The sequence below is a fragment of the Chelon labrosus genome, assembly GCF_963514085.1.
Source record: "Chelon labrosus genome assembly, chromosome: 23".
NCBI classification, from domain to species: Eukaryota; Metazoa; Chordata; class Actinopteri; order Mugiliformes; family Mugilidae; genus Chelon; species Chelon labrosus.
In genome coordinates this window covers 4,367,950-4,381,381 of record NC_140356.1, presented here as the reverse complement: position 1 = coordinate 4,381,381, position 13,432 = coordinate 4,367,950, and the positions used below count along the sequence as shown (strand labels likewise).

The following is a 13,432-nucleotide window of genomic DNA, read 5'->3' as shown; positions in this document are numbered from 1 at the left end:
AAAAAAAAAGAAAGTGATTCTACTGGATTCAGCAGATGTCTACGAAAAGTAAATTTCGTCGGCCATTCGTCTCACCGAACGTCTACATGTCAGCCAAATATGCTTTTCTTGTCGGGCACGCTCAGCAGGAAATGATTGGACTCGAGCTGACTTGTGGATCTCTCACGTCGTGAACAAGGATTTGGAGAAAAAGAGCGCATTATGTATGTAGATTAGCCGGGAAGCCTGCAGATGCTGATGCCACGCTGGTTTCTGCTCCTCAGCTTCCAGCAGCTGCTCACTTGGCATCGCTCCACTCGGAAGACAGGCAGCGACCCACCGGTTAGAGAAACAGGCTCCAGGATCATCGTCTAGAGTCCCCCGAATAAGAGAAAAAAAAGCCGTGCAGGGGAAGTAAATCAGATTCATCTGCCTCCGCGCTCGCAGCTGCTCTGCTACTGTGACGACCCCGGCCAAAGCATTTAAACTCCAGGTGCGAGGTGACCGGTGGAACGTCTCCAAACTTCCCAGCTTGTGTTGCTAAGAGTCTAAAAAATAATAGCTGTGGTTTATCTGAGGACGGGGGGAAGGTTGTCAGTAAGTAACTTAAGATTCAGATTGATATCAGGGTTCAAGCTCACGGTATAAACAAGCCAAACTTAATACTTTTGCACTCGGAGAGCCATGCGTTCACGTGTCATCAAGTTTATCTCTTAGGGTAGAAAGACTTCTAGCCTGAAGCGCGTCATTTTACGTAAGAAACAATAGCTGCAGGCATCAAGTCTCATGTCATCAGTGCAGTACACGGACGCACACTGAGCAATCCAATTGCCATGATGGATGGCTCTGGCCATGCTGCAGTCCTCTGGTGTCCCACAGGTTTAATGAAGAAATACGATTTTATGCATTATAAAACACCACAGTATTCAGTTTATGATGATTACACCCCAAAACAGGCTGTCGTTTCTTGTATATCGTGGACGCTGCACACACATTCGTAGCTGCTTCCACCGTCCACGCAACGTAATTAACTCATGTATTAAATCTGTGTTCGTGTAGAATAGGAGGGGGGGTTCTGCACCAACTTTACACTCTACTAGTCAAACATCCTGATGCGAACTCGTCGCCAACCCAGCCACTTTTGCAAATTGTTCCTTTGTACCTGCCGAGGTCGTTCCAAACCGCGTCCCTGGATCTTTGTGGCAGCGTTTCTATGCGTGTCTCAGATGTTTCCTTCCCTTTCGCGCTCCACAATATAAGCAACCGCGCTTCCTCAAACTTCATTTTCCCAAGCCGGCCCGGACCCTCCGAGGGCAGAGCAGGTGGCGGATCAATGGGCTTAGCGAGCGACTGAGACAAAGAGCAAACTGCGCGCACACACACACAAAAACACACACACAGTGGACGCTGGCGTGTCAAGCCACATGCTTGCAGGGCTGCAGCAGCTCGCCCTTAGTGACCGATGCCTCAGACTCAGCTCTTTCTGGAGTCACTTTATGTGACAAGAAAAAGGAACTTATAGGAGTATATTTCTGGTTTTGGTCTGGCCCTGCCCTGACCCTATGAACTCACATTAACATTGAGGCTTAGGGCTCACATGACATTTTCTTCCTTCCTGGTTATTTAATGTTGTTTTTCGAGCACAGACTGCTTCCAATGCAGCTGGACTCACCACGGAGGAAAAAATAAAACAGCTGAAAACTGCGCCGAACGTGTGAAACCACTCATAAAATACATTCTGGTTCACTGCAGGGATGGAACCCCGACTTTCTTAAAATGTCCCCAGAGAGCTCATCAAATCAATTGACCTCGCCTGTCTGGTGGTCATCTGTTAAAACCGAGCAGTTACCGAGGTATTAGTGGACGCATATTACTTGGACAATGTCTGCGGAGAGACGAAACGGCGCAATGAACGCACAAGCTCTCTTCTCGCATCTGACGACAAAGAGGAAGGAAGACTGACACACAAAAGACACACAATGTCAGGACCAGAAAGCGAACTGAAACAGCTTTAGTCACTTTTAATGGCAGGCGGGCAGATGCCAGGGCAAACCAACGCAGCATAAACACTTAGTCAACTCCAGTTAAAGTAAAGGGGCAATTATCTCACAGTGACGACAATCAGCGGTTACACAGCCCGTCATCTCATTAACAGAAGGGGGGGGGGGGGGGTTAACATCGCCCCGCCACATTTCAGCCAGAAATGCAGCTTATTGGGAATGGCACAGTCAGTCAAAAATGGTAAGGTCTGAACTTCTCATGGCTCTAAGAGCATTTTCTGGTCAAGTGGTGATGCGGTTAAACCAGTCATCGCTGTCTGAGAAGTAAAGGTGGTCATGGTTTGTGATTGTATCCGATCAGAAATGATTCTTATTGGCAGCCTGAGATCAAAAGTGCAAAAAGAAGAACTTCCCACCTCACAATTTTTTTGCGCTCCGTTTGGAACTGATTATGCTCCGCCGAAGATCTGCCGGGCCAATCTCATGTGGTGATGGACGGAAGAGTACCAGCAACGTAGTGATACACATCATTTGAGCACCGTGGAGTTGAGTTTATTTACAACAAAATGACTCTGACTGGATGTAGGACTATCCAAGTGCATGCAGGGATATTTGCTTTTGTTGTATCAGTCGAATCACACCAATATCACAATCCAAATGGCATGTTACCAGACTCCTACATCAGGCTAATGAGACTGCATATAAACCGTAGGGTCCAGTCTTTATGAGTTTGGAAATCTGTGCACTCTTCCTGAGTTTTATTCTTTTGAATAATATAAAGGTGCTCATTAATATTGTTTTAGTGTTGCAAGGTACCATATGTGGATCAAAGAGCACTTAGGTCCTGTACTTTTACATATAAATGACACAGATCCAAGCTCTTGCCAAATTGGTCCACAGAGAAATATATATATTTGCAGTATACTAGCAGCCTGACATAGCCAGATTCACTTCTTATGAGAATGTGAGTCTGACGACACTTCATTTGGATTTCATGATAGGGCGTGTTTCAACTGATACAGAGAAGAAACTTTCTCTGCTGGGACTGTGCTGGATAGTCCCAGAATCAATCAGAGCAACAACTTATGTAACGAACTGTATGCTTCTCACTGTAAAGCTATTTTGTTGTTAATATCAATTACAACAGATGGGATAGGAGAACAAATTCAACTCCATGGTGGTCAGATGTATGACTACATTGCTGTTACTCTTCTGTTCGTCACCACATAAAGCCCACCCAAACGGTTTGATTGTCCCGGCAGATCTTTCCAAGATCAGTACAGCCTGAAATTCTGCCTCTAAAACGTTGTTGGTGAGGGAACTTCACCCTGCCTTCACAGGGTTCTTTATGGTGACATCCCTAAAAGCACCAATCCCTATCGGTTCCTGATGATTGCTGGTTAAATAAACTGAAGAAACAGAGTGAGAACACGGCAGAGACTGTGTCAAAGAAACTAAAGTGATTTGGGGTTCTATGAATTCACGTCTCTGGTGGTCTAGAAGAAATATATAAACTCCACTAAGCGTCCAAGAAAAGTTCCTGATACCGAAGATTAGAGGAAGAATCAGAGCCAACGTTGAGGGCGTACATGGATTCCCACTGGTGTAACTTTTCCTCGTTGGAGAGCGCTGAATGAAGAGGAGGAACTGAATGGACTGCACTGTGGTTTCAAGTAAAAGTACCAACAAACGCAACAAAAAAAGTGAAAAGGCTCTCTGCCACTGGAGGAATGCATGAAACTCTCTCATCTCTTCATCACCTGAATCAAACCATATAGTTTTGAAAACTCAAACGAAGGGATTAACAATTCCATTTTCTAACACAGAAACATCCTCTGAATGTTTTGCTGACGTTCAGAGGATGCTGTGGTGTTGACAGTAGCTGCGGATGAGAGCATCACTTAACTGCTGCCAAATGTAACTTCATCTGCGTATAACGGCATTGGCTGTGTGTAATCCCCATAACATAGGAATGTAAATGCATTTCACTGCAGCTCTCATTTTCAGTCAGTCAGTAATAAAGACTGCAACTGCAAAACTCCATTACAACTCAAAGGCAGAACAGTGAGAAGACCTGATTAACATAATTCACGCCACAAAGCTTTAAAGGATGGATGAGTCTGAGTACTGAAGTTAGACTGAAGCGCACTCACCATTTGCGACTGGCTCCTGGGGCTGCCATTGATATCCTCCACCTTCTCATTCGCTGCGTGAGAAAGGAAATGGAAGAAATTAGAGTTGTGCCGTGGACCCCGGGACCGGACTGCGACGTCCCCGCGTCCAGTGCATTCTGAGTTCAGGTGCACGGGTCCGGCGGGAAACCTCCGTCGAGATCAGCGGGGGGGGGGGGGGGGGGGGGGAGAGTACGCGTGCGTGTGCGTGAGAGCGTGCGAGTGCGAGAGCCGAGGTGCAGAGCGACGCAGGAGAGGTCTGGGAAGCAAAGCTGCCTAATTTGTCAGCTGCCGCCAGAGAGTTACTGACAGGCCGGCTTGGCCTCATTGTCTGTTTGGGTGAGCGGGGAGGGTAAAGTTTCAATGCGAGAGAGAGAGAGAGAGAGAGAGAGAGAGAGAGAGGGGGAAAGAGGGAAAGAGAGAGAGAGAAGAGAGAGAGAGAGGGGAAAGAGAGAGAAGGGGGGGCTGAAGAGAACATGAAAGTAGTTTTCTGTGTTATAACTAGTATAACTCCATGTTCTCTATTGTTCTCTTACCTATTATTATTACTAATAACAGTTCTTCTTCTTCCAATAACTCACTGAGATGAATATACATGTAAACATTCACTTGCCAGTTCATTAGGTACACTAGTAAAAACAAATGCATTCTAATATAACAGTCCTGCACTAAATCCCATCTTCATGAACGTCATAGTATTCAGCATTAGTTTCAAATAACTGACAGAGCTGTTGATTCAACTGTGGTTTGTAGTACTATTGGATTGTACTGCGTTGTACCGACACGTGTTCCTATTATTTTGACAACCCCATTGGTGTCAGAGGGCCAAGGCTAAGGAACAGAAGCACATTACTTTTTAATTCAATCCAGTTTAACAACACCGCAAACTACATCCTCCACGATGATCACACAGCTGAATCACCACCTTTCTGACGCTGTTTCTACATAAACTGAAGGTTGGAGCAGTCACGAGGGGAGATTTACAGCAGGACTGTTACGTTAGAATGCGCCCAGTGAGTGAGCCGGCCAGCCAGTGAATGCTGAACTCCATTGTAGAGGGAAAAAAGAAAGAAAATTAAGGTGACACACGTCGTTTGAAAGAAGTGCAGCATATGCAACAGACAGGAAAATGGGTTTGTGCGTGAGAGAGCGATAAACAGACGGAGCTGGAGACCTGGAAAGAGGGAAGTTTTGTTGGGGACATGAGGAAAAAAATATATGATGGGCAAAAAATAATATGAGAGAGAAAAGTGTCAGACAATACAGTGATTATGTAAGAGATACTGCTGGGGAAGTTACTTGAAAATAAATGGTAATAAATTACTCATATATTTTATTTCTGTGCTGTTATCACGGGCTCAGCAAGACGCCAATGAGCATATTCACTGAGGCATCAGGGGAGCACGTCGCTTCAGAAATCCTCTCTTCATAACCTAACCTAAATACAGGCTTATCAGGAGCTCATTCAAACTAAGCAACCAGACGTTTGTGCAACTGTCATCCAAACTGCTGCACAATGTCAGGATGACATTGACGTCAGACAGCCATGACTTTTGGTTAAAAATTACTTAATTAAAGCTAGTTTAAGATAAAGACTGGTGGTTGTGGTTTAAAAAAAATAATCTAGCATGATGGGAACACTGCAAAGCCAAGTGTGGCTTTGTTGACCCTCCATCCACCCCATCCAGTCAATCATCAGTCCCAGTCTCCGCTCGCAGCTCATGAGACATAACTCTCATGTCGGGGCATAAGACTTTTTCCGTGCATCCCAAAGAGATCTACTCCATTGTGTCAGGAAAATAGTCATCTCCCACTCCCGCTGCTGCAGCAGCAAGCTAATGCGCCGCTGAGAGGCTGTCCACAAGACAGAGTCTGCAATCAATCTGTCCATCTAGCTCCTGCGGATTTAGAAAAAAAAAAAAGTTGCCTCTTCCCAAAATGTCAGAGTGGCTGAGCACCCCTGGGATTTGTATTCGTAATAAGATTAGAGCCTTTCAATTTGAATCTCTTCACTAGTCTGAAAGAGGTAATCATATTACTGCAATGCGTTGCTGAGTAATGTTTCACCACCCTGCACTAGTGAGAGCAAGTGCGAGACACAGTGAGAGGGGGGGGCAGGAGAAAAAAGAGAGAGAGAGAGAGATCAGAGAAAAGAATGCAAGACATGGGGAGTGAGAGAGACCTAGAAAAAGTTCAACTACACAGCGACAGGCAGAGACGGAGGGGAGGGAGGGAGAGAGAAGCTGAGACTCTCCAGGTTTCAGCGGGAGACGCATGACTCTGCACCCCTGGGTGTCACAGTCATAGATCTCCGCTGCTGCAGCTCGCCCGGCACCCGGAACAAGGGAGAGCTGCTGCGATTTGGCCCAAATATCAGGCTGAGCCACAGCTTCGCTCCAACTTCCCACAACAAAAACCAAACAGTGTGTGTGTGTGTGTGTAAAGAAGAGAGAGAGTGGGTGGTCGCTTCAAGTACACAAGCAGTGTTTTAATAAAGCTGATAATAAATGGGTTTATCCATCTGTATATCATTAATAATCCTTTTTAAATATTGATACTTATGACTGAAGTGACAATATACACTGTTTGGGTCACATAAGCCTGTGTTTCTGTCCTGTCATGATAATCAAGCAGGATGCAGCTGATTGAAAAAGGAGAAAAGAATCTTCAAATTTAATTAACTAAAACACGAATACGGAACCGCGGTTCGCGCACAGCCGTGTGTTGGTGCACGCGTGCGTAACAGATGCCTACCTATGATCTGGATGATCTGTGCCAGCAGGACTCCATCGGTGACGTCCTGGCTCAGGTCCTTGATGAGGCGCGGGCAGCCGGACTTGGCCAGGTAGTGATTGGCCCAGTCTGTGTAAATCTGCAGGAAGAGCACAAGAACACTCTGCGTCAGTGCGCGCTCAGGACAATAACAGCGATAGAAAAGGAGGCGTTTGTGTGTGAGACAAACACTGGGAGGTTTTAACACGAGTCGTTAGTAGTCGGGCCATACAAGACGCAGAGGATGAACTGCAACTAGATTAATGATGTCAAGATAAAAAAACAAACAAAAAACAAGGATGACTTTGGTGTCTTAGTCGTGTCATTGCAAAGCTCTCATATCTGCATTTCGTTTTCGCAAAAAAATATCAAGATGGAGGGGAAAGAGAGGCGTAGACGGGCCAGTGTTGAAAAGTTAAGATGGAATAACCAAACTGCACAATTAATAGTGTAAAAGAAGGAAGTGGTGGACGTCCTCCTAAGCATTGCTTGTCAGGACATTCAGGTTCCTTAGAGATCCAAAGAGCTATTCCAACACAAATATTTCTTCAGGCCTCAGCCCTCAGGACAACCCGGAGAATTATGCCGTTTATGAACTTCCTCTGAGGGATGCACGAATGATTCCGCCAAACATTTTGACATCAGATTGACGTCAAGGTGACAGCCTGAGCTCAAAGCAAACAGACAATCCACACGAAGGACGAAGCACAGTCTCTCACATGCGCTGGCTCTATGGCGTGCTAAGAAATTTAAACGCAACAGACACATTCTCAGAACACTGTGGGGAAGTCAAATGCCGACACAGGACTTACAAGAGGACTACAAAGCAAAAGTGGAAACAATATTTAAAAGCGACCTTCCAGTTCTTTGAAATGAGTCACTTACTGGATGAATGAATGAATCACTGGTCGTGGCGTTTTGCAGCAACAGCTGTACTCTCCTAACCGTATCCATCAAAGCCGGAAGAGCAGCACGTTGAATAATCTTTTGTATTGTCAACTAAAGCTCTTAACAGCCGCTTTATCTTTCATTAGAGCCCGTGAGCCAACTGATAAGCGACGCTTTGTCCGTCTGGGGACAGACTGATCGCGACAGCTGTTGCGGTTTCGCCGGGCTCCGAAGACGAAAGACGTGAATCACATTTGGCCTCCAAGTGCGGGCCGCAGGAGAGCAGGCGTATGCAAAAGATCGAGGGCCGATGAAGTCGAAGGGCTGTCCTTCATCTCGGAAACATTGGTTATACAAAAAAACTTTGCCCATGCCCGCTTATCTGTGAGTTTTTGCTGTGTGCATTTCATCCAGATGCAGATAGGTAATTCTGTTGCGCTTGACCTTGGACTCAGGGACGGAACAAATATCTGCAGCAGCCCGTACAAAGACCTTGACTTCTGCAGCACTGTCTGTTGAAACTTTTCTTGTTATTGCTGGATCTTTTTATAAAAAAACAAACAGCAATGCGGGTCTGAGCAGCGTGATGGACTTTGAATGGTGAAAGTCTCCTTAGTAACATGAGATCTACCACAAGGGTGGGAGGCTGACACTTAAAAAAAGTCCCTCAAGGTAAAAAAACAAAAAAAACATTTTCTGATGAAGTTTGGGTGTTTATAATGAGTTTTCTCAGCATCTCAAATGGTAGAAATTTCCGGAGGAATTCCCTAATAAAACCTAACCATTTCTCATGATGAAATAATCCTTTTTCCCCTCATTTACCTCACACACCGCTCTCAATTAAAAGCATTTCTCTCCCGCTCCCTTTCTTGTCTCGAAAGCGGGAAGCTTGCTCTTTTAAAGTAGCCGCCTCTCATAAGTTTGCGTCTGTTGTGGTTTCCCTCAGCGACTTTCTCCATGATGAGAAGTCGTAAAGCGTAACCCCGGAAAAATGAGAGCAGTCATAGGGGGAACACACATTTAAATGCAAAAAAACACTGGCAAAACAGAACTGTAAATGCAAACCACATCCCATCGGGGGGCAAGTAAACAAACGGGAGAGAAAAATGTGGGTGAAGTGTCTCCTGCTGACAGCTACAGTCACACCAGGCTGCGGGGAATTTCACGAAGGCTTAAACACAAGCTGCTCAAATGTTTAGATTGTAACAGTGCGCATGCAAGTGGGGACCTGGGGCGAAGTGGAGAAGGATGCAAAGAGATTGATTTGTTTTATTGTTCAGCAGCCACCTCGCACTGACATACAATGCACCTCTGTCTTCCTCTCCCTCCTGCTTGAATGGCGGAACAGCGGATTAACGCCTCCGAGAAACATCCAAATGCAGCGCACCTTTAGACAGAATGTTTTCATACTACTACTAGAATCAGTATCGGGTCCAATACTGCGCTCATATATCCAGACTTGTACTTGTAATACAGCTCAGACACAATGTACCAATTTACAGCAAGATCCTACCCATATACTCACAGAACCTCGGGTTACAATACGTAACCAACAACAGAACGGTAAAGTACCTCCGCACTGATTTTGCCAACGGCCTTCAACCCAAAAGAAGAAAATAGAGGTTAGTCGTCTGTTAATGGCCCGGAGAAGTATTTAGCTGTAGTTCTACCTGGACATTCAGGGGTGGCTCAACCTGCCTATAAAAAGCTGTAAGCGAGATATGCTGGCTTGCCAGAACGCCACGTACTACATACATATAGCTTGTAGCCTGGTGCTACAGTACAGTCTCATTGAGCTAAAGTGGGCTCTTGTATTGGTACCAGGTATCCGCAAGTACTTAGATATAAGTACTTGTTCTTGGTCTAATAAGTCACTGTCTCTCCATCGCCCCACACAGAACTCTTCCAGTTGAGCAAAATTGTTTGTGGATGTTTCAGTGAAGTTCTATGTACATCTCAATCTACCTGGCTGTTTTCATTGCATTTTGCTTTTACCCATCAACTTCCATCCCAGCGAGCCACAAATTGAAAATACGCACAAAAACAGGTGCATGATTCTGGGAGAACCAAAGCTAAGGAAAGGACACAGGGAGTAATTCGGATACCTTGAGGAAGGTGTGCTATCCAGAAGATGAATTCAATTTGGGGGAGTTTTTGGCTAAAGCAGCCATCTGCTTCTGCATCTGCTGCCGCTCCAGGAGGGATAAGATTCCGATATAAACACATTTTCAGGGTTGCTGCGCGTATCACCTGTCCAGCCTGGAGGTCCGACAGTATTTGCATCTGAGCTGTAAACCTTGTGCATGGAGGAACTGCAGCGCAGTAGGACAATTCAGTGTCACATAGCGTAACAATAACAAGGCAGACATTTTCAGATGCTGTTCTGTGCAAACACTCTCCTGTTGTTTGCGAATACTTGTTTTACAGGATGGCACAAAGCCCCCAATGTGAAGGAATGCACAACAGATCAAACGAGCCGGTCAACGCTAAGTAAATGTTGGCTTTGGGTTGGACTCAAACAAAAACCCCTGCAACGCTTGAAGAATGAACACCAATTTGTGATTGCATTCAGTTCAGCAGTTCAAACCTGATGTAATTAAGGCGTTGCTAAGCAGTGCAGGCACTTGATAAATCTGGGCAGGATTTTCCACCAAGATCAAGCAGATTTCTCTTAAAATAAAACACTGCTTGCATGCTTACTTTTTCTTCACGGCGTTCAAGTTATTTTCGGTGAAGAAAATAAATCATTTTCTGGTCGCAGGAATGTTCTATATGTGCGTTTTGAAGAAGCCCAAGCATCTGACAGCTCACTCTGTAACGTTGAGTCACTTCTATGATTGTTTTGGGCCCACTTTGGAGCAGCGTGCGCGCCAAGATTCACTTTAAAACCAAAACATGTCAAGGTGTGGAAGTAAAAGCCATCGTGTCCGGCAAACTTGATTTACTTCTTCGGGACTTTCACAGTGACAGATAAAGTTTCCAGCCAAACTCACTGAATCCGTGCAATTGGTTCACATTTCTTTGTTTAACACTGCAATCAAAGTGGAATAAAAATCTACCATCCATCTAAAGAAATAAGCCAAAATTGCACCAATCTGAACCGAAACAGCTGCAGGAATGGTCTGCCACGTACCGCAGAAGACAGAGGAGCAACGGTTCAAATCTAGGTCTGGGCATTTTCAGAAATACACTACCAACAGATCAGTTTAAACATTACAAAGGAAAAATAAACTTCCATGGAGCTCAAAGAAAGCATGGCAAACATGAGAGAAGACAAAAAGGGAACAAAGACTTCCTGTGTCTCACTCCAACTTCAAGTTTAGTCAGAAAAAAAGGGAAAGAATCAAACATGCTTCTAACTCTCTGTGAAGTCCTGGCTTCAAACCTGACCTGGGACCTCTATCACCTGTCACCCGCGCTCTCACCGCCCGGGCGCCCCCCCCTCCTCCCCTCCCATCCCCGAGCTTTCCGACAAAGCGCGCACATCAAAGGAACATTTTTCAAGAAGCTTGCCTCCTGTCCCCGTGTGAGCGCTGACTCGCTGATCCACTCACCTCGGGACTCCTCAGTGGCGCTCAGAGTTGAGTCTGACAGCCCCCTGCACTCGTTAACCTCTCCTCTCTGAATCCCAATTGCTTTGGGAAGCAGATGCTGGCGCTACGACCGAGGCAAAGCATCAGCGGCAACGCCACCTTCAGAGGTGCTGACCGAGACTACTGACATCATACACACACACACACACACATGCTGGATGAGACTGCAAACACACACATGCACATACAAATCCTCCAGCTACTCATACACAAGTAAACACACACACACACTGATTCCACCCCTCCCACCCTCCTTCCTTCCTCTTTCTCTCTTTCGGCAGCCAGCATCAATCAGCAGAAGTCCGGTCTCTGTGGTGATGTTATCCTTATTGATGCCACATGAGGTATCTTTCTCCTCTTTTTCTCTACCTGCTCTGTGGACCTGTCCACTCAGCGCCAGGGATCCCAGACGCAGCTAAAAAGCCAGCCCTTACCCCGGAGCAGATAAACTGCCTCCAACAGTCCTGATCACAATGCAGTGACTACAGCTACGCAGGTATTATTGGCAGAGCCTGCAGTGGCACCGCTCAACCTCCGGGGGGAGCCGGGCAAAAGGAGAAAGATGAGATGCTGGAGTGAGAGGAGATGGAGCAGAGAAGAAGTCTGACTGCATTCGCTCCCCTGTATTTCCTAATGCACTCGCTCTGAACGACTCCTAATGTATGGGCTCTTTAATTAGGGCATCATTCCAAAGCTGTCTAATGAATTAAGAGCTTAATTGCATCCAAGGAGTCTGAGCATATATACAATCACTTGGAGGACGTTTAGCTGTGTAATGCCGTTTGAAACAGGCTAGCCAGAGGAGACGTCTCTTCTGCGGCTGCACTGGCTCGGAAACCACAACTTGGCACGGCCGCTGCTCCCGCATGGGTCCTAAATGTAATTAAACACAACATGAAGTCGCATTAACTAAACGAGAGACGAGCCAGCGGAATCGATAGCGCCGCGATGCGATGGGGCTTCCTCAGCGATCGTCTGCCTCGCCTCCATCTCTGGTTCACGACGCACCAGGAGTGATGGAGGGACGGAAAGAGCTCGGATCGGATGGCGGTGTGGCTGACAACACAGTTTATGGAGCGTGGTAGGCAGAAAAAAAAAATCAGATACCCACAAAGACTGGTGGCTGGGATGTCCCACTAACAGGTGATCTCTGAGAAGAAGCAAATAAACAGATTTTGACAATTTCTTCTTTCGAATGTGTGAAAGAACAAGTTACTTCTGCTGGAGAGTTTAGAGGTTAGCGCTTATACAGTATGTGCATAGTCCCTGGCTGCCAAAACATGAACACCAACTGCTGAACATATTTGTCCTGAAGTTGCCGAGATCAAAGTAGACCGAAATAAAGCTTGTGCACGAAGACTAGCCTGGAGCTAGACCAAGCCACAATGTTTTGTGCTGGAATGCTGGTCTGGAAGCACTCCATTGATAAATGATTATGCTTCTGCAAAGATCTGCTGCGCTAATCAAATCACTTGGGCATTGAAACATGCCCCACGGTGAAATCCAAATGGCGTGCTACCAGACTTATATTCTGACAAGCATCATCTAGACAGCAATTCCCCAGAGTCAGTAAAAACAATGAATCATACAACCCTTGACATATTTTTATCATCCGCTTTCTACTGAAGAAGTCAAAGTAAAGGGAAAACACGACACTTCGGAGCAAATCCTTCAGGAGCAGGCGCTATTGACCATGTCCAACTGTGTTATCGAAGCACATGGAAGCTATTTCCACCATTAAACCTTCTTGGTGTTCTCTCCAATAAATCCTTCTCAAACCATCATTATCTTTTCCTGGGATTGGGGAGAGAAAACTCTCCTTCAAACCCACCTAATCCAGAGGTAATAGCAGCAGGCATGCTTCCAAAGTGGTTTTACTCTCAATCTTGCAAACACCCAAGTGGGAAGTTTACGCCGGCAATATACAAATCGTACGCTCAAGACTCTGTGGCCTGGCGCAAGCGACAGGAGATCAAAAAGCGCGCGCGTATTTACACGGCGGCGTTCTCCACAACAATTTCACGAGGCA

The 13,432-nt window shown here is 45.9% G+C and overlaps 1 protein-coding gene across 1 annotated transcript in view; it reads right to left on the bottom strand.

Annotated features, from left to right (window-relative positions):
* The window catches only part of nav3 (neuron navigator 3), a 188,476-nt gene that overhangs the window by 129,661 nt on the left and 45,383 nt on the right, over nt 1-13,432 (bottom strand). Inside the window, exons 2-3 of the mRNA XM_084573281.1 lie at nt 6,905-7,022; nt 4,133-4,185 (exon numbers count right to left, since the gene is read on the bottom strand). Of these exons, the coding sequence (XP_084429407.1) occupies nt 4,133-4,185; nt 6,905-7,022 (171 nt within the window). The remainder of the gene's footprint in view (nt 1-4,132; nt 4,186-6,904; nt 7,023-13,432) is intronic.